The sequence below is a fragment of the Scyliorhinus torazame genome, chromosome 3, assembly GCF_047496885.1.
Source record: "Scyliorhinus torazame isolate Kashiwa2021f chromosome 3, sScyTor2.1, whole genome shotgun sequence".
Taxonomy (NCBI): domain Eukaryota; kingdom Metazoa; phylum Chordata; class Chondrichthyes; order Carcharhiniformes; family Scyliorhinidae; genus Scyliorhinus; species Scyliorhinus torazame.
In genome coordinates, this window is record NC_092709.1 from 216,448,013 (window position 1) to 216,472,336 (window position 24,324).

The window sequence follows — 24,324 nt, forward strand, 5'->3', positions numbered from 1 at the left end:
CCCAAATGCCAAGAAATAGAAATAGTGTTTTACTGTAAGATTGTCAGCTTTACGCAGATGACTATTGGAAATGCACAAGCAATTGTACAGCATAACTAAATATTCTGGTGCAAATGCAAAATATGTCAAATAAACTACCAGATTAAGCTGCAACATACAAGAAACTAGAATTATTTTTCTGTGGGACAACCAAACTATGGTACTGATGACAAGAAGAAATAAAATGACCCAAAGACAAGCTTCAAATTAAGGTTCTTAAACGAGGCTATAATGAGGCAAACATTAAACAGGAAGCTGTCCTGCAGTTAATCCTATACTGGAAGATAGACTGAAGCTTAATACATATAAAGGATAATCTAGAACATCTATTTTTAATTCTGGCATACTTTCGCTCTTGCATATTGGAGAATCAACACTAGGTGGAGGAAATGGCCAAGTCATTATTTTCCCAAGGTTCAACTGGAATAAACAAAATAACTTTTACAGTCCAGGTTTGCTGGTCAGGCTGGAAACAATAGGATTGTTTAATTACAATGAATAATGTGAAAAGTGAGGGACACCTTGACAGCTAATAAAAACAAGCAACCAAACCTTGTGTAAGTAAGAAACAAATTTGAAGCCTTTATTTACAAAAAGGTTTAAAAACAAATAATACCTTGTTTTTCACATAATTGTTTTATAAAAGATCCATTAAGTTACAGCTCTGTAACATGAGGAAATAACAGAACACATTAATTACATCGTAGTCACATTGGTCTGGGGATTTTGACCTTTTGCTAAGCTCGTTGAAATCTAATAAGGACTGAATTCTGCAACATGCATTTGATGATTTCAGGCAAGTACCAGCTATTCACTAAAGGTCTTCCTGCTCAGCTGCTCTAAATGCATGCAGAATACAATGCATAAGACTCAATAATATATTACATGGTGTTTACAATTCATATATATGTACTAAAGGGGTTGCATAGCAAGTCATGCTGCATCAAAACCAGCATCACTCAGTTGTTATACCTACTTCATGTTACTCATGGAATTGCAATACTGTAAAAAGACAAAGTCCGGCTTTTCAAAGATTTTTAAAATTTCACCTTTTTGATCCTATAGAAAGAAGTAAAATGTTAAATAAAACAGTAGTACTAATGTGTTGATTATGAATTTCCATTAATTCCGGGTTGTTTGTCGTAACAGCCACTTTGAAAGCCCCAAGAGCATTACAATTCAATTTTTACAATGCATGTACGGCCTCGCACTGTGCTAGCAGAGAAACAATTGTCTACCTCTCCATAATCAAAGGATTGAATCTCTTCAGACAAAAACCCAAAGCACTTCAAATGATTTTATCAGTTCTCAGCTATGCCACAAATTGTGGTATTCCAAAACAGGAAAACCCTGTTTGTTTTCCCTCTTGTGAATCTGTACTTCCTGCCATTTGCTTTACAGGGACAAAGTTGAAGCCTGATTCTCCACTAGGTAGGCAGGAAGGGGAGTCAGAAATAAAAACACTGGCTAAAATGTAATTGAATGACAACTTTTCTGTACTATGTTTGAAAAAGGATTTGATCAAAGAAAACCCATGTGAAGTTAAAAATTCCATGTAAATTAGGCAGTGCTTTTTTAAACTTTTTGGAGGAAGCCTAACTTTGGTGTAACTGAGATGTTCCTGCAATGTTGTAATTCCTGCCACTGAGAATGAAAATATATATTTTATAATAAAGCAGAGTTTTTAAAAATCTCAGAACATGCTTCAGTTGAAAAAAGGCTCATTGTGATAAACAATATCGTATCGCATACATAATCTGGCACTAATGACATCAGTGCTGGGATGTGACCAGTATAAATTGTAAGTTTTTTTAAAAACTGAAATTAAACTCATTCAAGTTTTATTTTATTACAACAATGCAGTTAATGTACAGACGTAGTAGCTGCAGCACTAAGCACATGAGATGCTGGTTTTGGTTCAGCTAGCTGCACTTCCGATATGTTAGAACTGTGTGTATGGGAGGCATTCCCAGAAGAAACTGATGTTAAAAGGAAAAATTGTAAGGCAACACTTACAGGTCTCCTTCTTCGACTGCAGCAAATACGAGAGCTTCAGTAATATTGGTTGCTACCACAAACCGGTAGCGGAGATGCTGTCACACTAAGCCAGCAGGCACAGAAAATCCATAAACAGTAACTCAATGGTGTGAAGTAGTTCAAGTTTCCGAGCTTTCTCATCTCACATGTGAGAACATGAGACCAAGAAGCAGCAAAATTCCCATAAAATAGAGGATCCAGTCACTCTTTAAAGTGCAAATTCGATGGTCCACAATCCTGAATAGCTAAAATTCCTGTTTTTATTTTAAGTGCCACATATTAGATAGGAATGGTAAATAACCAGTTGATACTTATTGCATGCTTTTAGGAAGGGGAAAAATAACTGCTTGAAAGTTCATCCAGGTGATTATTCTTCCCACTTTCTCCAGCAACTTTTCATAAAGAAAATCTGTATTGAAATGAACTGGGCAGGTTATACTAACATGGAGTTTCCTTACCAACGTAAGAATGACCAAGGTCTTGGCACAAATCTTGTGAACAGAAAGAACAGGGAAAATAAGGAAACCTGAATGTCTGAGCAACTCAGACACAGATAAAAATTAGATCCAGTATATGTGGCCCAAAAAATTAATCTCCCCATTTCTGGTCAAGGCTGCTGTTTATTGGCTTCTTCTTCGTATGCATTTCCCGTACCATTCTGAACATACGATGAACCTGAGCCAAGGCCATACAGGTGGCCACAATATTTGGCATCATCAATGTGATCCTCAAAGAACATCTGAAGGAAAACAAACAGAGGAAGACAAGAAAACAAATCAAAATTCAGAAAAGTTATTACTAGGTAAAAGATTCTTTCAAACCAAAATATGTTGGCTTTCTGAACATTTATTCAGCACCTTGACATGTAGAGCACTGCAGCAAAATTAGCTATTGTTTTGAGGGTCAATGCGTTGAGCAACTGTAACAGAGCTAAAACTTCACACTAATTTTTTTGAAATAAATATCCATTGTGGCAAATTTATAACATTTTACAAACTGAACAAAGACTTTAAAATGACTGAAGCCATGGCTGGCTGTGACTTTCAAACCAAAGGAATTTTCTGGCAGTCAGAGAAGCTGACAACTTGTTACCTCTGAAAGGGGCAAATGAACCGGTGAGCTGCAGAAACCAGCTTCAAGGGTAATTGTACAAAGGCCAGTTACATTTCCTAAGTCAGGCCTGACTAACGGAGACTACTAGTCAACTGGGACAAAGGGTCAGACAACCCCCGTTCAAGTTCTTAATGGCTGAACGTGAACAATTTCAAGAATCCAAACAAGGAATATACATCCTTTGTCAAAGCCAAAGAACATAGAACATACAGTGCAGAAGGAAGCCATTTGGCCCATCGAGTCTGCACCAACCCACTTAAGCCCTCACTTCCACCCTATCCCTATAACCCAATAATGCCTCCTAACCTTTTTGGACACTAAGGGCAATTTAGCATGGCTAAACCGCCTAACCTGCACATCTTTGGACTGCGGGAGGAAACTGGAGCACCCGGAGGAAACCCACGCAGACACGGGGAGAACGTGCAGACTCCGCCCAGACAGTGACCCAGCGGGGAATCGAACCTGGGACCCTGGCGCTGTGAAGCCACAGTGCTATCCACTTGTGCTACCGTGCTGTTCAAAGAGAAGGGGGAGTCATGTCACATGACCCCCACTAGCTGGGAGAACCAGTTACCCTGTCTTGATGTACTGTCACTCAAGTTTGCCACTTTTCATCTAGCAAGCAGAAGCTCCAGACCAGAGCCATGTCCAGGTTTAAATGCCTGGCCCCATCTCCACTGTTTCTACTGTAACTTCTGTACCAGCGTCTAAAAAACGAATTCATCTCTACATGCAGCGCATTCCAGATATTTATCACTCGCTGCATGAAAAAGCTTTTCTGCAGGTCCCCATCGTTTCTTTTGCCAGTTATCTGTGCCCTTGAGTTCTTGATTGTTCTATCTTTGAGAACAGTTTTCCCCCCATCTACTCTGTCCAAACCGATCAGAACTTTGAATACCTCTATCAAATCTCCTTTCTACCTACTATTCAAGAAAAAGAGCCCCAACTTCTCCAATCTATCTACACAACTGAAGTTCCTCATCTTTGGAACCACTTCTGAATCTTTTCTGCACCTTCTTTAATGCCTTCATATCTCTTTACTGAAATGTGCCACCCTGCATGCAATACTCCAGTTGAGGCCAAACTAGTGTCTTATACATGTTCAATATAACTTCCTTGCTGTTGTACTCTATGCGGTTACTAATCAAGCATAGGACACTGTATGCTTTATTAATCAGTCTCAACTTATCCTATCGCCTTTAAATGTCTTATCCAAATATGTATCTTGCTTGTAAATCCGCTTTAGAATTATACCTTTATTTATATTGTCTCTCTGCATTCTTCCTACAAAAATGAATCAATTCAAAATTCTCAGCATTGAATTACATCTGCTACCTGTCCTCCCATTCCACCAACTTGCCAATGCCCTTTTTAAGTTGTACACTAGCCTCCTCACAGCTCACAATGCTTCCAAGTTTGGTATCAGTTGCAAATTTTGAAATTGTGCCATGCTTACCGAAGTCTAGGTTATTAATATACGTCAGGAAGAGCAGGTGGCTGAGGGGCAGCACGGTCGTCAGTGGTTAGCACTGCTGCCTCATGGTGCTGTCCGTGTGGAGTTTTCACATTCTCCCCGTATTTGTGTGGGTCTCACCCCCACAACCCAAAAGATGTGCAGGCTAGGTGGATTGGCCACGCTAAATTGTCCTTTAATTGGAAAATAATTGGGTACTCTAAATTTTAAAAAGGAAGAGCAAGTTTCTGAACACCAACCCCTGGGAACTCCACTATAAACATTCCTTCAATCCAAAAAACATCAATTAACCACTACTGTTGCCTGTCACTCAGCCACGTTGCTGCTGTCTCCCTTACCCCATGAGCTATAACTTTGTTCACAAGTCCGTTGTGCTGCACTGTATCAAAAGAATAACCCACATTAACCCACTCAGTTACAGCTTCAAAAAAACCCAGCAAGTTAAACACAATTTTCCCTTAACAAATTCATGCTGGCTTTCCTTAATTAACATGCAATTGCCAAATTACCTTTAATTTTGTCCCAGCTTATTGTTTCCAGAAGCTTCCCCACCACCAAATTTAAACTAACTGGTCAATAGGTGCTGACCTTAGGGCTAAAAATACAAAATGACTAATTTACATGTGCAGGGATCACTATGCACAATTATCCTATACCTGATCTAGGTGATGCCAGCAGCACAGAGACCATGTGTTGTCTGCTCGGTTCCGTGATTGCACCATGCAGCCCAGCACTACTAAGTGGTTGCACATATAACAGGAAGCCTAGACTCGAGAAGCTAAAATGTTAACGCCAGCCTGTACCTATTAAAGGGTAAAGGGATGGTGCATTCTGGTAGTAGAGCGTGTCGGAAGTATTTCAGAAAATGTTTCTCACAAGAAACAAATAATATCAATGGAGCAGCCAGAGAGACAGCTCCCGGGTTTGTCATGGGTCGCTGTCTGTGTGGAGTCTGCACATTCTCCGTGTGTCTGCGTGGGTTTCCTCCGGGTGCTACTCACCCATCAGTAATTCCTAGAAACCACAAGTCATGCCTAACATTCTTATGCTCTGATAACTCTCAAATACTTCTCACTGTTGCAAGGTTTACACCCACATCTCTCAGATTCTGTATACTTTCAGCTATTCAGCTGTGACAGGCATCTCACCCCAAACCACTGACACATCTCCCTTTCATTTTCAGGACATGATGACACGTAATAGGAGGTTGCTGTAGACAGCCATGTCAGACCACACAAGGCTGCTTTTCTTCAGCTCCTTGGAAAAGATGGTGCTCCAAATTATTAGCACAGAAATTACTGAGGTCACTGTAACCGTCATTGCTGAAAACCTCCGTGATGATGGTATATTCCTGCCTATGCACCATATGCTGATGTCATATCCCACTTCAAGCAAATGTTGGAAGGGAGGGAGGGGGTTGGGAGAGGGAAGTGACGAACAAAGCAGGAAGTGCGCTTCAAAAATCAGACTGAGCATGTGCGGTTGCAACGTGGTTTCTAGTGCATATGCAGCAACTGCACTAAAATTAAAATGGAGTCAGTGCCGTTTGGGCAAGTTCCAGTATTTATAAAACTTGTTAAAATGCACTGCTAGAATGCATTTTTAACAAGGGATACCTGTTCAAAATTGAGATGATATGGGCATGCACCTCGTACGTTTTACCTATCCCATCCTCCGCTTAATCTTATTCTGCCTGTTTGCATTTGTTTTTAGGGACCCAAGAACTGTTTCCTGGCTAGCCAGTGCAGCCTGATGAAGGGCACGAACAAGAGCAGATCTCTGATGAAGAATCATTATTATGTTATCTGAAACATGCAACCATCAGTTCAGATACAGGCGGTGTGCACTTTAGAGTGTTGTTTGGAAGCACGATTGGCAATCACTGGGCACGAGTGTGCTGTTGGCAGACCAGGTGAGAGGATGATGTGTGTGTCTCCTCCCGAGGTCAGATGGCAAGATCTATGCCCTCATAACTCCAAGGTCATGTAGAACACAGCAGACTGCCACAAATTTGGAAACACATTCCGGTAAGTATTGGCGTGCATCATCTCCACCCTTCCAAGCAGTTCAGGCAGTGGAACCTTTGTTTGAGAATGATGGTGGCTTGCTCCACAACCTTAATGGTTGAACAAATTTGTACTTTCTTTTAAGTTTTCTTTTTTGTTTTTCTACAGCTTGTATTGGGACAAATATTTTAAATACTTATGACCTCAGGCTTACACAAACTAATACAAGCTTTGGAGGCAAAAAGCACCACTGAGTAGTTCCATTCTCATCAAATGTTTGCATTTGACTTACACTTTATAAAAATGCATGCAGTGTAAGTCAAGTGATCTTTCAGAAAAGCTTTCACTACTCATAAGTTAGCACCCACCATACATGAATTCCACTCTTTACCTTTAGGAGTTTAAAGACTGCTAATACAAAAATAAAAAAACACTTTTCTAAACTATCTAACTGAAACAATGGGGAGACATTTGTGGCCTTTTTCAAACAATTCTTGCCAAACCATTATATCTTCACAGAATGTCAGATTGCACATCCACATTGAGCATTGATGCTATTTATTCAAGGGGTGTGTATTTGGAAAGAATTAGGTTTACACATGTAAAGATTTTTGACAGCAGTACACGCATCAATTGAAGCACTAAAAATATAATTTCAAACCATCGCAGCATAAAGAACACAACATTACAAATTCAAGTACTTATATATTATTTCAGTCAAAATAGAAATAAAATATACAATGTACATTTAACACTTTGACCAGTTTTCCATCAATTCTGGATTGGAATTCTCAAATTAGAGAACTTACTTTTAAAATTATTCAGCTGAGCAATTGAACTGCAGCAAATAAATAGCACATATAAAACATTGAAGAAATTTCTTTTGGGTTCTGCATATACAAGTATAAACAGCCTACAGGAACAGAAGCTGGGACATATATTAATTTATGGAACAATCTTCCATCGAGCAAAATAAATGCTGACTTGGGTTGAAGTATTCAAAAACGAAAAAGAATACGGTGTGTGCACCTTCTCAAGCCAATTAGGGGTGAACAGTGCATGCTGACCATGACAGTGATGCTTATATCTCACAGAAGATTAAGAAAAAATAAAAAGCAGGGGGAATGTGTGTTTTATTCTAATACAGGAATGATCAGAAAATGGTCCATGATTCAGAATGAAGGCCTAAACTACAAAGTTAACTGAAATACCTTTATTTAAACTCTATTTTATTTTTAGATTAATGTTACAATAAATTAAGTGAAAAATCAGAATTGTATTTTACTATTGTACAACATGACATTCCTAGAGTCTTATAAAATGTGATTCTCTTGAGTCATTGGTAGTATTCTAATCCAAGTTAGAAGTTCATGGGTTCAAAGCGCAATCCGAGCAAATAATCTAGGCTGAGAATTTAGTGCAGTACTGTGATACTTCTGTGTTGTCAAAGGTATCATCTTTCAGGCGAGATGTTAAACTGGGGTCCAGTCCTCATGTCCAGCTGGATGTAAAATATCCCACATCACTTTCTCGAAGAGGAGCAGGGATCTCCAAGATTGTCCTGGCCAATATTAATCCCTAAATGATTGCCATCAAAAAGATTAACTGGTCATTCATCTCACTGTTGTTTATGGGACCTTGCTAGTTGCAAAATTGGCCATCATGTTTGTATACAATGACTACACTTCAAAAGAATTGCACTGGGACATTGTGGCCATGAATAACACTCCTGGTTCTTTTTCTTCTAGTTTAAATTCTTCCATTCAATAATATCAAATTAACTACAAGAGCATTGTTAATTAATTTATTATATTGTTAAGATATGGAATGCACTCAGATGGTGGTGGAGGTAGATTGAATTGAGACCATCAAAAGATGATTGAAAATAAAAATAAAAATTCAGGGCTTCGGGGAAAACGGAGGGGGGGGGGGGGGGGGGGGAAGGACTAAGCTGATGTTTTTGCAGAAAGTTAGTGTGGGTACAAAGGGCCAAATGCCCTCCTTTCCTGCTGTTACCATTCCATGATTTTGAGCAAACACCAAATTCTGCAACTGGTGACAATATTAGATTATAGCAATATTAACAACTTAACAGATGATGTTTCGAGTCCTGAAAAAAACTACAAAAAGGCTCAAACAGTTTTAACTTTTAAAGGTTTTAAGTTGATATGCATACCTCTCGCATTTTGAAAAAGGCCATTCCTGTTAATAGTGAGTCTGAGCCTGCTTGGTGCTGTGGCCCAATTCGCTCCAATTCCAACTGTTCAGCTACTTCCTGCAAGCCACCCTGCATAAGGAAATCACAATTAGATATACTTTGTTTATATAACATACACAGTATTTAAAGTGAGATGGGAAAAATATAAGTATTTGCACTCAGAGATTTGTTGCACTTGCAGTCAAACATTCTAGCGAAAAACACACCACTAATAGAGAATTCTTAAAATGGCACCATAGCATACTGAGCATATCCAAGCCAATAGAATGGCATTATGAATTATAAAAAGATGTCCACTGGACCTCAAAGTATACAAGCGGGTGGAAAACAAATGTAAGCATGTTAGCTACATATTACTTCTGTGATCAGTTTCACAATAAAAATGATATATGCTGACAGTGCAGTAAATCATCATCATCCTGCCATAACATTACAAAAAACATTGCTCTCTCAAACATGAAACCTCAACTGCTTAAGAGGTTTGATACTTAATACTTTGACACTAGCTATTATAAATGCAATGATAACATTCACTCATTAACCAGGTAAGTTTTCCATGTTAAAGATTACAGAAGTACATATCGTTCCTTATTGCAGTACACTTACATTCCAGATATTGAATCCCTCACAACTCTCTTGGTTGTTGTCTGTAATCAGGTTTTATGATTAAGAACAAAATGCTAGACTTCCGGTGGCAGCTATGAAGGAGTAGGTTGCACATTTGGTGACACCCACTCAGGTCGGACCTTTGGACCTTTTCCCCCGATTTTTTGTCGGATTTGATTCGGTAAATTGATGGTGGAGGCAATTGTGAAGTGGATTCCTACATCAGTGCATGGAGAGATGGACCAGAAGTGCTCGCAAAGGAAGAAATAGGTGAACAGAGAAGGCTTGGGCTGAAGCTGCAGCGGGAGAAAGCACGGTGGACGACCGGGGCCCTGGCTTGACGACCCAGCGGTCGATGGAGCAGCTGATGCAGTTCATTCAGGAGGGCTTCGCCAAGCAGAAGCAGGAATGCCTGGACCCGATTAAGGAATCGATTGCGCGGCTGGAACTTAGACTGGATGCTCAAGACCAGGCGATCCAGAAAGTGGAGAAGGCACTGACTGAGCAGGAGGAACACCACGCTGCAGTGGAGTTGGAGGTGGGGATGCTGAGAGACCAGCAGAAAAGGCTCCCGGAGAAGGTGGAGGACCTAGAGAATAGGTCCCGCCGGCAGGACTTGCGAATCGTTGGTCTCCCGGAGGGGTCCGAAGGACGGACACAGGGGCGTACATAGTGGGCATGTTCGAGAAGTTACTGGGGGATGGGACGTTCTCCCGACCCTTGGGAGGTGGACAGGGCTCACAGAGCGCTCGCGAGGAAGCCGCGTGTAGGTGACCCCCCCCCCCGCCGAGAGCAATGGTGGTGAGATTCCACAGGTAGCTGGACAAGGGCCATATTTTACAGTGGGCCAGGCAGACACGGAGCTGTAAATAAGAGAATAGCATCTAGCCTATCTACCAAGATCTGAGTGTGGAGGTGGCCAGGAGAAGAGCAGGGTTCAACCAGATAAAGTCGATCCTTTTCAAGAAAAAGGTTAAGTTTGGACTGCTGTATCCGGCCCGTCTTTGGGTCATGTATGAGGAGCAACATTTTTATTTTGAGTCGCCCGAGGAAGTGATGGACTTCGCTAGAAGGAAAGGGCTGGTGGCGGACTGAGGTCTTTGAACTTTGCTGCAGCGCTCATGTTAAAAAAAAGTTTATTGTTTTTCAGACGTTATTTGTAATGCCTTCTGTTTTGATCTGGGGCCTGTTGCAGAGCTGCGTGAGTTAAAGTTTGCATTTGCACTGATGGGGGATAGAGGTGCGAATGTTGGATGTTGGACCTTCTGTTTGATTTTTTTTCCCGTGTTTCTTTCAGGCAATTGTTTTGGGGTCGCTTTTCTTTTGCATATGTGCGCCATGGGCGGGGGTCACCAAGCTAGCTGGGCGGGCTAGCTCACGGAAGCGCAGTGGGGGGTGAGCAGATGTTATGCTTGTTGAAGGGGTTGGTTTACATAGTGCTGTTACTGAGGGGGGGGGGGGGGAAATGTTCTGCTGACGGGGTAAGGACTTTTGCTGTGGGACAGAAAGAAGGTTGGGGGTGCGGGCTGCCTGGGGGCGGACCGCCGGATGCGTGGGCCGTGGACTGGAGACTGGCCCAAGAAAGGCGATGGCTGATCAGCGAAGGGTGGGGGAACGATAAGCCCCCCAACCAGGCTGCTCACATGGAACGCAAGAGGGCTAAATGGGCCGGTTAAGCGGGCACGCGTGTTCGCGCATTTGAGTGGACTGAAGGCGGACGTGGTAATGTTACAGGAGACGCACCTTAGAGTAACTGATCAGATTAGATTAAGGTAGGGAAGGGTCGGACAGGTTTTTCACTCGGGGCTGGACTCTAAGACTAGAGGGGTCGCGATCCTGATTAACAAGCGAATGTCATTCGAGGTGGGAAGAAAGTTGTGAATGTGGGAGGTTGTTACATTGGTGGGAAGCTGGAGGGGCTGCCGGTGGTACTCGTGAATATGTACGTGCCAAATTGGGATAATGTGGAGTTCATAAAGAGGATGTTGGGGAAAATCCCAGACATGAATTCGCACAAGTTGGTCATGTGGGGGTGGGGGGACGGACGGACAGGGGGGGGGGAGAGACGACAACTTCAACACAGTCATTAACCCAGGGCTAGACCAGTCTAGCTCAAGGACAGGCAGGGTGCCAGCAATGGCAAAGGAGCTAAAGGGGTTTATGGAGCAAATGGGGGGGACCCATGGAGATTTGGGCGGCCGAGAATGAAGGACTTCTCCTTCTACTCACATGTGCATAAAGTGTACTCCCGGATTGATTATTTTATTCTGAACAGGGCTTTACTGACGGGGGTAGTGGACACTGGGTATTCGGCGATCACAATCTCAGATCATGCCCCGCACTGGGTTGACCTACAGGTTAGCAAAGAAGGCAGTCAGCGCCCGCACTGGAGACTGGACGTGGGACTTTTAGCGGATGAGGTGGTGTGTGGGCGGCTGAGGAAATGTATTCAGAACTACCTGGAAGTTAACGACACAGGTGAAGTTTCGGCGGTGGTGGTCTGGGATGCATTGAGGGCGGTGGTTAGAGGGGAGCTGATCTCGATACGGGCCCACAGGGAGAAGGCAGACAGAGCAGAGACGGACCGACTGATAAAGGAGATACTGCAGGTCGACAGGAGGTATGCGGAGACCCCAGAGGCAGGGCTTCTAAGGGAGCGACGGAGGCTACAGACGGAGTTTGGCTTGTTAACTGCAGGGAAGGCGGTGGAGCAGCTGAGGAAGGCGAGGGGGGTGATTTATGAATACGGAGAGAAGACCAGTAGAATGCTCATGCAGCAGCTCAGAAAGTGAGAGGCAGCCAGGGAAACTAAAGGATGGGAACGGGAACCTGGTCGGAGATTCAGCAGGGGTTAAGAAGGCGTTTAAGGAGTTTTACAGCAGGTTGTATGAGTCGGAACCCCCAGCTGGGCCGGAGGAGATGAGGCAATTTTTAGGGAGGCTGAAGTTCCCAAAGGTGGACGAGGGGTTGGTAGAAGGGCTGGGGCCCCCGATCGGGTTGGAGGAAATAGCAGAGGGGTTTAAGGCCATGCAGTCGGGTAAAGCCCCGGGGCCGGACGGGTACCCAGTGGAGTTTCAGAAAAAGTTCTCTGGGATATTGGGGTTGCTGTGGATGAGGACATTCAATGAGACAAGGGAGCGTGGAGTACTTCCCCCGGCGATGTTACAGGCCACTATCTCATTGATCCTGAAGCGGGACAAGGACCCGGAGCTATGCGGGTCCTACAGGCCGATCTCCCTACTAAATGTAGACGTCAAACTGTTGGCCAAAATCTTGTCCTCTAGGATTGAAGACTGCGTTCCGGGCGTGATTGGGGAAGATAGGCAGTTGCCGGTCAATGGAAGAAGGTTGCTAAATGTGATCATGGTGCCCCCAGAAGGTAGGGACGTGGAGGTAGTGGTCGCAATGGACGCAGAGAAGGCATTTGATTGGGTGGAATGGGAATATCTGTGGGAGGTACTGGGGCGGTTTGGATTTGGGCGGGGCTTCATTGACTGGGTCAGACTGCTGTATCAGGCTCCTGTGGCGAGCGTACGGACGAACAGGTCAACATCGGACTATTTTAGGCTGCACCGGGGGAGGAGACAGGGATGCCCTCTCTCCCCACTGCTGTTTGCGCTGGCCATAGAGCCGCTGGCAATTGCGCTGAGAGCCTCTTTGGGGTGGGGCGGGGACACAGAATCTCGCTGTACGCAGACGACCTGCTCCTATATGTTTCGGACCCACTACAAGGGATGGAAGAACTTATGAGGATTCTGGGAGAAGTTGGCCGGTTTTCGGGTTATAAACTCAACATGGGGAAAAGTGAGAGGTTTGCGATCCAGGCAAGGGGGCAGGAGAGGCGATTGGGGAGCTGCCGTTTAGGGTGGTAGGGGGAAGCTTTCAGTACCTAGGCACCCAGGTGGCGTGGAAATGGGAACAGCTGCACAAGTTAAATCTGGCCCGATTAGTAGACCAAATGAAGAGACACATTCCCGTTGTCACTGGCTTGGAGGGTACAGACGGTGAAAATGACGGTCCTCCCGAGATTCCTGTTTGTGTTTCAGTGTCTCCCCATTTTTATTCCGTGGTCCTTCTTTAAACTGGTCAATAAGGTGATCACTGACTTTGTCTGGGCTGGTAATACCCCGCGAGTAAAAAAGGGGATGCTGGAGCGGAGCCAGGGGGACGGCAGGCTGGCGCTGCTGAACTTTAGTAATTATTATTGGGCGGCGAATATAGCCATGATTAGGAAGTGGGTGATGGGGGAGAGTTGGTGTGGGAGCGAGTGGAGGCGGCATCATGCAAGGGCACTAATTTGGGGGCACTGGTAACAGCGCCTCTGCCGGTCCCACCGGCACGGTACTCCACCAGCCCCATGATGGTGGCAGCCCTGAGAGTCTGGGGGCAATGGAGGAGACATGTGGGAGCGGAGGGAGCATCGGTCTGGTCTCCAATCTGCAATAATCACCGGTTTGCCCTGGGGAAGCTGGATGGAGGGTTCCGGAGATGGCAGAGAGCAGGGATCGAGAGAATGGGAGATATGTTTATAGAGGGGAGCTTTGCCAGCCTGAGGGAGTTGGTGGAGAAATTTGGATTGACGAGAGGGAATGAGTTTAGTTACCTGCAGGTGAGGGTCTTCATGCGCAGGCAGGTCTCAAACTTCCCGCTCCTACCACCAAGGGGGATACAGGACAGGGTAGTTTCCAGAATGTGGGTGGGAGAAGGGAGCATTTCTGACATTTACAAGGAACTCATGGGGTCAGAGGTGACGCAGACCGAGGAGTTGAAACGCAAGTGGAAAGAGGAGTTAGGAGGAGAGATAGAGGACTGTCTCTGGGCGGACGCGCTGAGCAGAGTCAACGCGTCCACATCACATGCCAGGCTCAGCCTGATACAGTTTAAGGTCGTTCACCAGGCCCGCATGACAGTGGCCCGTATGAGCAGGTTCTTTGGGGTAGAAGATAGGTGTGCAGGAGGGCCAGCGAACCATGTCCATATGTTCTGGGCGTGCTCAAAGCTTAGGGGATTCTGGCAGGGGTTTGCAGATGTCATGTCCAAGGTGTTGAAAACAAGGGTGGCACTGAGTCCAAAGGTGGCGATTTTCGGAGTGTCGGAAGACCCGGGAATCCAGGAGGAGAAAGAGGCAGACGTTCTGGCCTTTGCTTCCCTGGTAGTCGGGTTAGGATTATATTAGCTTGGAGGGACTCAAAGCCCTGAAGTCGGAGACCTGGCTATCAGACATGGCTAGTTTTCTCTGTTCGTCTTGAGAGGGTCAATGTTAGGTGGCAGCCGTTCTTCGATTTCTTTGGGGAAAATTAACCGTCAGCAGAAAGGGGGGGGGGGGGGGGGGGGGAGAAAAAGAGGGGTTTAGTTTAGTTCAGAGTAGGGCGTTAGTAAAGGTGGGACCTGTGAGGGAGGAAGACGGCTTTTGCACTATGTTTATATTTGCATGTACATTGTTTCTTCTGTTGCTGTTATGAAACCATAAATACCTCAAAAAAATGTTTATTAAAAAAAAAGAACAAATGCGAGAAATATACAGCAGGTCTGTCAGTTTCTAAGAAAAATAGATTGTCTGTAGCCACACCTGATGGTAGCAGATTTTTTTTAATTTTTAAGAACTCTGGTTTTATTTCTGGTTTCTAAAAGACATTTTGTTTTCATTTTACCGTATGTCATAACTTTGTCAAGTGTTCACATTAGCTCAACATTTCTAGTACTACAGGCTCACCTGGCTGAAACAAGAGTTAGAAACACGGCAAGTGCAAACATACTCTGTGATTTAACTTAAGGTTAAAATATTTATTATCGTAAGTGATTCAATTTACTCATACAAAATTATGAGAATCCGCTATTTTAGTAGCAAGGGTATTTGTGGTGCTGGATATACCAGTGAATTTAACACAAGCTCAGTCCTGTACATATTTGTAAATGGATTTCCCCATCGAATCCACACAGTGCAGAGGGAGCCCATCAAGTCTGTACCGACTCTTCGAAAGGGCACTCTACCGAGTCCTACTCCCCGCCCTATCCCTGTAACCCTACGCATTGATCATGGCCAATCCAACTAACTTGCATATCTTTGGACTGTGGAAGGAAACCCACTCAGGAAAACGTGTACCTTCCACACAGTCACCAAGGCTGGAACAGAACCGGGTCCCTGGCGCAGTAATGCCATGCATTTCAAAAATATTGTTTTACACATAGATGAATAAATACAGCATTGAAAACTTTTAAATATGAACAATTATGATTTTTAGATAGATTACAGCAATACCTTGAGATTTTTGCAGCTTTTCATGAGATATTTCACATCATAAATTACAGGGAAGAACAACCGTAGGATTTCAAAGAAGTCTGGTTCTTCTTCAGGCAAGTTGGAATTCGTGAGTATTTTGATCAAGTAGCCAAAGTCATACCCACTGTAATGAAACAACCAAACATTGATAACCAAAATCTTACCTTCAACATTAGCCACTCAACAATGCATTAACAATGCTGCAAACCGCAGATACTGAACACCAGGATGAAGGTTTGCAGCTGCAATTTTCCATACAGCAAGTTACTGCCTCTGCAATACAGATGATCCTTGGCCCATTTTGTGCTTCAATTGATGCTGGTTTCAGAGCACCAGTAACGCATGTTTGCCACCCCAACACAAACACACCTGTAAAATGGTCAAGGAATGGGAGTGGGAGGATGTTTTAATGTCTCTTGAATATGATAGCTATTCATATATCACGATGAACATTTGCTGCAGTTATTTCTTTATTGATTCATGAGATGTGAGCATCACTAGCAGGGTTAGCATTTATCACCCATTTGAATTGCCATCGAGAAGGTGATGTAGGTACACTCAGTGTTATTAAGTAGGACTCTTCAGATTTTAATGCTGTCATGTGAGAGTACCTTTAAAAAATGGGTGTTTATAAATGGTGTGTATATAAGCATCTGTAGTGAGAGTACCTTTAAGAAATGGGTGTTTACTACTGCAGTGATGTCAGAGAGTGGGTGGCGCTGGACTGTGTCAGCTTTTTACTTTCGTTTTAGGCTGTTTGCTGCAGGATGTGTTTTAGTTTTGTTTTCAGAGCTGGATAGCTGCAGTCACAGCCAGAAGGTGTATGAATCTCTCTCTGTAATCTAAAGACTGTAAATCGATTCTGATGTTTTAAAACTAATAACAGAAATGACTTTAACCTGATGTGCTTCTGGTACAAGGTGTTTTAAGTCTTATGGATGTTAAAAGGAAAGCTTAAAGGATTACTTAGTGTTGTATTCTTTGAGGGTTGTATTTGAATTAATGGTTGCTAAGATGTTCACTGTATGTTTTAAAAAGGTTAACTTGAGTTCATAGAATAAACATTGTTTTGCTTTAAAAAATACTTTTCCATTTCTGCTGTACCACACCTATAGAGTGGGCCGTGTGCTCCCCATACCACAATCTAGTAAAAGTTGTGGGTCAGGTGAACTCCATGATACACTTTGGGGTTCTCTAAACCCTGGCCCATAACAACGCAAGGATGATGAAGGATTGGTGTACATTTCCAAGTCAGGATGCCTAGACACTTGGTGGGGAACCTGCAGGTGATAGTCTTTCCATCTGCCTGTCATCCTGGCTCTTCTAGCTGGATTGGAATGTGCTGTCGTATGAACCTTAGTGAGTTGCTACAGTTTATCTTGTATATGGTATACACACTGCTGCCGCTTTGTGTCGGTGGAGAAGGAAGTGAATGTTGAAGATGATGGATGGGGTGGCAATGAAATGATATTGCTCGGTTTCCCAGAGCATTACCCTGGGTCTCTGGATTATTTGCCCAGCAACAGTACCATTGCACCACCATTCTAATTGCTTCTTAAGTGTCCAAGAATGTACAGGTTAGGTTAGGGGGATAGGGCGGGGGAGTGGACCTAGGTATGGTGCTCTTTCAAAAGGTTGGTGCAGACTCGATGAGCCGAATGGTCTCCTTCTGCACTGTAGGATTCTATGGTTCTAGGTAACGTAGTTGTATTAATGCTATCTAAAACTAAGTAAAATCTCCATCCAAATATTTCACATTTCTACAATCCACAATAATTATCATACACGTGCAGTCAAGGCAATTGTAGGTACATGAGCATTATTGGTCTATAGATGGTTAATATAGTGTTTCCACTCCCTTAGGGGTAAGGGGTTGCCATTGGGTGGCCAGCACATGAATGGTGTGTTCTTAACTACTCAACACGACAAGTGGTCATGGCCTGAACAACAGATATGCTGCTTTCAAGGATTAGATTATGAGAAGAGATAAACCTAGAACCTTTTCCTTGGAACATAGATGGTTAGAGGATGATTTGATTGAGTTTTGTAGGATTTTGAAAGGAATTGATAGGATAGATAACACTTTTTTCAGCTGGAGAATGAGCATACGACAAAGGGGCATAACCATGAAATCAGAGACAGGCTATTCCGGAGAGAAGGAAACATTTCTTCACTCCAAGGAGGCAGAAATGCAGAATTCTGACCCATAAAAAGATTTTAGCTCAGTTAATAATTCTAAATCTGAGATTATCAATTTTTGCTAGACAAGGGTATGAAGGCAAAAAAAGGTGAATGGAGCTCAAATGCAGATCAGCCATGATCTTAATAAATAGACAAGATCAAGGGGCTGAGTGGCCTACTTCGGTTCTTATCTTCCGGAGTACTTTCGAAGGAACTGACATGACCAAAATCTTTAGGCCTGCGGTGAAAATATGTATGGTTGATCCATAAAAGAAATCTGAGACAAAAGGACCACATGATCTAATTCACAGACCTCCTGAAGATCTGCCAGATGATGGCCTTTTATCTTCAGCTCATCTGCAGGTCTTTTGAAGATTACAAGACCGAGCATTGCAGATCTAACTATTTGAATAATACACTATACTCGATATCCACTACAAGCTGTTACATACAAGGTATCCATAAAGTCCTCCACTGTGGGAAGGGAATTGTCCTGCCTGGTTTGGAATTAATAAAACCTGATAAAAATTGCATTGTTCTCTATTATGAAAGCCCTGACTAGTGAATAGGATAATGGCCACTCTTTGCTTTTCAGAATCCGTGGTAAATACAATGCGGTTTGTTAAGTTTTGACATCAAATATTTGTCAACTTCTGACAGGGGTCTTTGATGTGCAGCAAAAAGAGTGATGCAACTCCATGGCCTTACTCATCCTCCAATCCTACAACTCTCAGAGATATCTCAGCTTCTCCAATTCTGGCCTCTCGTACATCCTCGATTTCAAGTGCTCCACAATTGATGGTCATGCCCCAAGCAGTCTAGGCCCAAGGCTCTGGAATTCCCTCCTTAAACATAGTTCCCCCTCTTCACCTCCCTCGCCTCATTTAAAAGACTCCTTATAACCTAGCTCTTTCACCAAGCCATCGGTCATCTATCCCAATATCGCTTTTTGTGGCTCATTGCAAATTTTGATAGCGCTGTTAAAGCGGTGTGGGACTTTTCACTGCCTTAAAGACACACTAAATGTAAGTAACAGCTGCTATATTATTTGATTTTTCCACGGTCCCCAGAAAACACTTGTCAATTAACAATCAAAATATTCCACATAGTCTTGCAATTAGAATTGTGAGAAACTGCATATATATTGGACTGAGAAATTGTCAAAGTCTGGCTACTACCTAGAATCTAGAATTAATTCTATATCCGCAGGAGTTTAGAAGAATAAGATGAGATGTCATTGAAACATGCAAGATTCTGAAGGGGCCTGACAGGGTAAACATCGAGAGGTTGTTTCCCATGGCTGGAGAATCTGGAACACAGGGGCAGTGGCTCAGGCAAAGGTGCTCAATCATTTAAGATTGAGATGAGGAGAAATTTCTTCACTCAAAGCGTTATTTGGAATTCTCCACACCAAGAGTGTTGTGGATGCTCCATTGTTGAATGTATTTTAAGGTGGAGATAGACCGATATTTGGTCTCTTTAAGGCATCAAAAGATATGGGAAGAAGGCAGGAAAGGGAGCGGAGATCAGCCATGATCATACTGACTGACTTAAGCAGGCTTGAGGAGTCACATGGTCAGCTCTGGCTCCTAGTTCGTGGGATTTATGTTCCTACCCATTTAAATATTGTTCCTACTTGAACACCTTTCTTTGTGTTTCAACATGTTGCCCATTAATTTCCAATGTATTCACTGTTACATTTGCCAAATTCATGGTTAGAACTCAAAAATTAAATATTTATGTGTATTGTTTTGCCACATCACATTGGTAGGAATGTTTAGCCTGTTTGAGAACACTAAACCCAGATAGAAGCCTGTGAAACAGATTAAATAAATATATTTAAATTCATGTATTAAAATGAACTAAATTAATATTTACTTGTTGAGACATAATAGTTCCTCATAGATGGTATATAAAGTTAATTTTCTATGTAATTGTTTAAAGTAAGCTGGATAATGCATCGTTTTATAAGGGGATGAGCTGATATCAGATGATTCAGTGTTTGACATGCCGAAGGTGAAGCAATGTCAAGGCCACAAGATCAATTAGTTAGGTCAAACTTAACTGTTTGATGAAATTCAGCAGGTGAGGTTAAAGTTTAATTTGATTCAGCCTGGAGGGTGAGATAGACCGGGGCGGCGGCGGTGATGGGGGGGGGGGGAGGGGGGGGAGAAGAGACAGGACAGCTAAAGCTAAGAGGAAAGAAAGGCGGAACACCGGGGGGGGGGGGGGGGGGGGGGAGAAGAGAGAGAACAGGGAACAAGAGAGGAGAACCAGGGAGGTGTGGGGGGAGGCAGAGAAATGACAGTCGGAAGGAGGGCACGGGATACGATAACAAACTTGGCATCTCCAGGAACAGAGAACAAGGAGAATACAGGCGAAAGACGGGAGGAACGGCTGAAGTGGAGGTGAGCGCGAGAGGACAACGGCAGCGAGATCCGTCCGGGAGAAGCAAGTGACAACACCAACACCAAACCCATTAGCGTATTGCCCACTGTAATTGTTTCTCCGGCACCCAAATGTATATTTACCTCCCCAGTCTCCCCCCCCCCACAAACAGTCGCCTACTTATGTGTTGTAAATAATATTGCCAGTTGTACAGAGTTGCTGCTGTTGAGCTGGTGCACAATACCCAACAAGTTATTCTATTTTATTTTTTATTATTACTTTTTTTTGTGGTATGTTTGGGTGTGCCATTCTCTTCTATATATGTATATATATATATATATATATATTTCTTATTCTGTGTACATAACGGTAAATATACTTTGTTCAAAAAAAAAATTCAATAAAAACATTTATTTTTTTAAAAAGTGAGATTCAGCCTACGAGTTAAGGGATAGAAGAATGCTGGAGGATGCATGGGAAAAGTGGATCAGCCATAATCATGTTGAATGGCTCAGCAGCTCGAAGAGCCAAATGACCTACTCCTGCTCCTATTTTCTATGTTTCTAACCCAGGATGAAATGCCCAGTAAAAACAAAAAGAATAAGGTTACTTAAAATCATCGTCTAACACTAGTCAGAATGTCTGTTCATTTCTTTCTCTGAATGTTTCAAGTACTTAAGTTGGAAGTGATTTGCAGATGATTCAGTAAGTAAAGAGTTAACCAGAGCAAGAGCAGAAGTCTGCTATTTTAAACTGTTGTTTTGTTAATTTTTAACCATTGCTTGTTAATCAGGGAGTATGATTTTGAAATTATAATATTAGAAATGACCCATTGATGTTATGATTGTGCAATTACACAACAATTCTAACATAACTGATCTTTTGAACTGGGACTAACACTTCCAGCACTGGTGTGTTTTTAATATGAAGTAATCACCTGCTTAATGGGCTAAGTTCATTGGGAACGTGCCAATGTGTGTTGACCTCAGATTTGAGAGAACTGTAGTACTGATCAGTAGCTGCAAGAACACTAGTTTATCCTGCAAAAGAAAAAATCTGCATAAAACATTATCTTTTTAATTAAAATCTCTGCAGGATATGATGACCAGCTTAGTGATTAGGGGGTACAGAATCAAAGACAAACTTACAGTTAACAGTTTCACTTGGTCAAACAGCAATTAAATATAACAGGAAAGGAATAAGTGGGCAAAATAAGAGATATACTGCGCTCACTAAATTGAGCTTAGGGCAGGGTCTTAGCTTGCTGACTGAATTATCAAAAAGGTTTATGTTCTTACTAGGCTCTCCCTACACGGAATTGTTTTAACATGGCACAATTATTCCATGATACGTTGGGAAGACAGCTGATGATCACAGAGCAGGGTTGAGAAAAAAATGACAAGTTCCGACTTGTACTAAGAAAATGGATTTCAAAGGTCTAAACACTAAGCTTTGAACTGTAACAAATTTGAGATCCTAACCATCAGATGTGGTTGTAGGTACTATATAGTGAGGTTTATGTTGAAGTAACAAGTATTTTATATTACATAAAGTGGATGTTAACATTTCAAGACGTTATTGATTCTGAGGGATTGGCAGAACATCCAATCATCAATAAATATTTTCTAACAATGCAATCAGCGACATAAAATTGTATGGAGTAAATTGCCTATTTTATGTAACCAAAGTGTGAGCAGGAAGACATACATGAACAGGAAATGCACAAACAATGCAATTTAAGAAAGGCAACTAGTCATTTAGTGGTGAATGCTTACAACCTTGAATCTGAAATTTAAAGGGACTTTCCAATTCTCAAAGATCCATCACAAAAAATGAATTAATCCCCAAATGGTCAAACGGTATGTTTAGTAAACAACTGCTCTACATTCTGGCTGTTTCAATTTGGTCTCAGAATACATTGTGTATTATATTGTCACACATTTCTATTAAAACAACTTGACTCACCAACAGCATAGGTTGACTTATTTAAAAACATTATGCACACTTTCTGTCCACAAACCTTTCTCCCCATCTAATGTTTTTGAGCATTTCAAAAGGAGACCATTTGGTCCACTGCGTTGGCTCTTTGAAAGAAGTATCCAATTAGCCCTGCTATTTTTCCATAACTTTGTAAATATATACTTTCCAAGTATAATCCAATTCAGTTTTGAAATTTACCACTTAATCTTTTATATTTATTAAACTAAATCCATTTTTTTCAAATTGTGCATTCTATATCATTACAATTTGCCAATTTTAAATGTGTACACTGGAAAAGAATCACCAATCCACCAATTGCTCTACGGAGAGCAAGTCCAACTTCTCTCCGCTATAGTCCCATATCCTGGGTACCATTCTTGTAAACCTCCTTTGCACCCTCTTCAAGGATCTGACATGCTTCCTAAATTATGATGCCCAGACCTATACACAATACCCCAGCTGAAACTTAACCAGTACTTTATAATATTTAAACAAAGTATGCTTTTGTGCATTGATTTATCGGGCTCAGTATCCCCGATGCGATTTTTGTAAATAACCATACCAACCTTGCCTGCTATCTTTAAAGATTTGTAAATGTCAATGCCCAGGTTTCCTCATTCCTGTACCCACATTTTGTAAATAACCAATATGTGATTTCCAATGTACATAACATGGCAGGAAAGAAATAAATTAGACACCACCATTTCAGCAAAAATGAAAATAGACATTAAAAAACCTGAGATGAGATGTCCTTGATGTTCGTCTCTCTTGTGCCCTAAATCTTATAAATTAGAGGAGCAGGGAATTCCCGTGGCGGCTATGGAGTGAGTGGTCGCACATTTGGTGGCTCCCGCTGAGGTGCAATTGCTGGTGCAAGGTGCATGAGCACTGAGAAATAGTTGTGCTCCATCGGTCAGGCTGGTTTACGGCTTACCAGACGGGGAGTGTACCGAGTAAGAGGCAGCAGCCTGACCGAGAGGTTACTCGAAGTGCGACAGAGGAAAAGACGGCAGAGGGTTCTGGGGTAGACACGGGGAGAACGCAGACACGGGGAGAACGTGCAGACTCCGCACAGACAGTGACCCAAGTCGGGAATCAAACCTGGGACCCTGGAGCTGTGAAGCAACTGTGATAACCACTGTGCTACCGTGTTGGATGTGGGGGGTGCGGCCCGTGGCAGTTTGAAGGCCAAGGGCGAAGACGTTTTTGTATTTCTCGCATGTGCACAGGGTGTACTCCCGAATTGATTCATTTATCTTGGCTAAGGTGCTGTTGGGGTGATGGTGGGACCGGAGTATTCAGCGGTTGTGGTCTTTGACCAGGTGTCGCATTGGTTGGACTTGCGAGTGGCGAAGGCTGAGGCTCAGCGGCCGCAGTGGTGTTTGGATGCGAGTTTGTTGACGAATTTAGGGGGTTTGCGAAAGGTTGAAAGTGGCCATCCGGAATTATGTGGAGCTGACTAAGATGGAGTAAGTTTCCACCTCCATGTTGAAGATGGTGGTAAGGGGGGAATTTATATCAATTTGGGCGCACAGGGAGAAGATTGAGCGGGCTGAGAAGTTGAGGATGGTGGAGGACATTCTGAGGGTGAATAGGAGGCACTCGGTGGTGCCGGAGGAGGCATTGCTAAAGGAGAGGCAGATGCTCTAGATGGAGTTTGGGTTAGTGTCCACGGGAAAGATGGTGGGGCAATTGTAAAGAGCCAGAGTGGAGCTATAGGAGTATGGTGAGAAAGCCAGCGAGATGCTTGCGTACCAGTTGAGGGGGCAGGTGGCGGTAAGGGAAATTGGGAGAGTGAGAGACAATAGCGGCTCAGTGGTATCAGAGTGAAGGGGTTGGACATGTTTTTTGAGGTTTTTTACTGGAGATTGTATAATTCAGAGCCTCCGGTAGGTGGTGAAGGGCTGAGGCGGTTTTCGGGTGGGTTGGAGTTTCCGAGGGTTGAGAAGGTGAATGTGCCGGGGCCGGGAGCCCTGATCAGGCTGAGGTAGGTAATGGACTA

At 42.9% G+C, this 24,324-nt stretch overlaps 1 protein-coding gene across 3 annotated transcripts in view; it reads right to left on the minus strand.

Moving 5' to 3' along the window:
- Positions 1-592: 592 nt before the first annotated feature.
- Positions 593-24,324, minus strand: part of LOC140408941 (CCR4-NOT transcription complex subunit 7) — a 53,659-nt gene continuing 29,927 nt past the window's right edge. For 2 of the 3 annotated variants that reach the window (XM_072496862.1, XM_072496863.1), the window contains 3 exons: positions 15,753-15,897; positions 8,846-8,956; positions 593-2,815 (listed from right to left, as the gene is read on the minus strand). In XM_072496862.1, the coding sequence (XP_072352963.1) occupies positions 2,684-2,815; positions 8,846-8,956; positions 15,753-15,897 (388 nt within the window). In that variant the 3' untranslated portion in view covers positions 593-2,683. Of the gene's footprint in view, positions 2,816-7,009; positions 8,248-8,845; positions 8,957-15,752; positions 15,898-24,324 lie in introns of those variants that run through there. The other variant, XM_072496864.1, reaches the window with a different exon arrangement.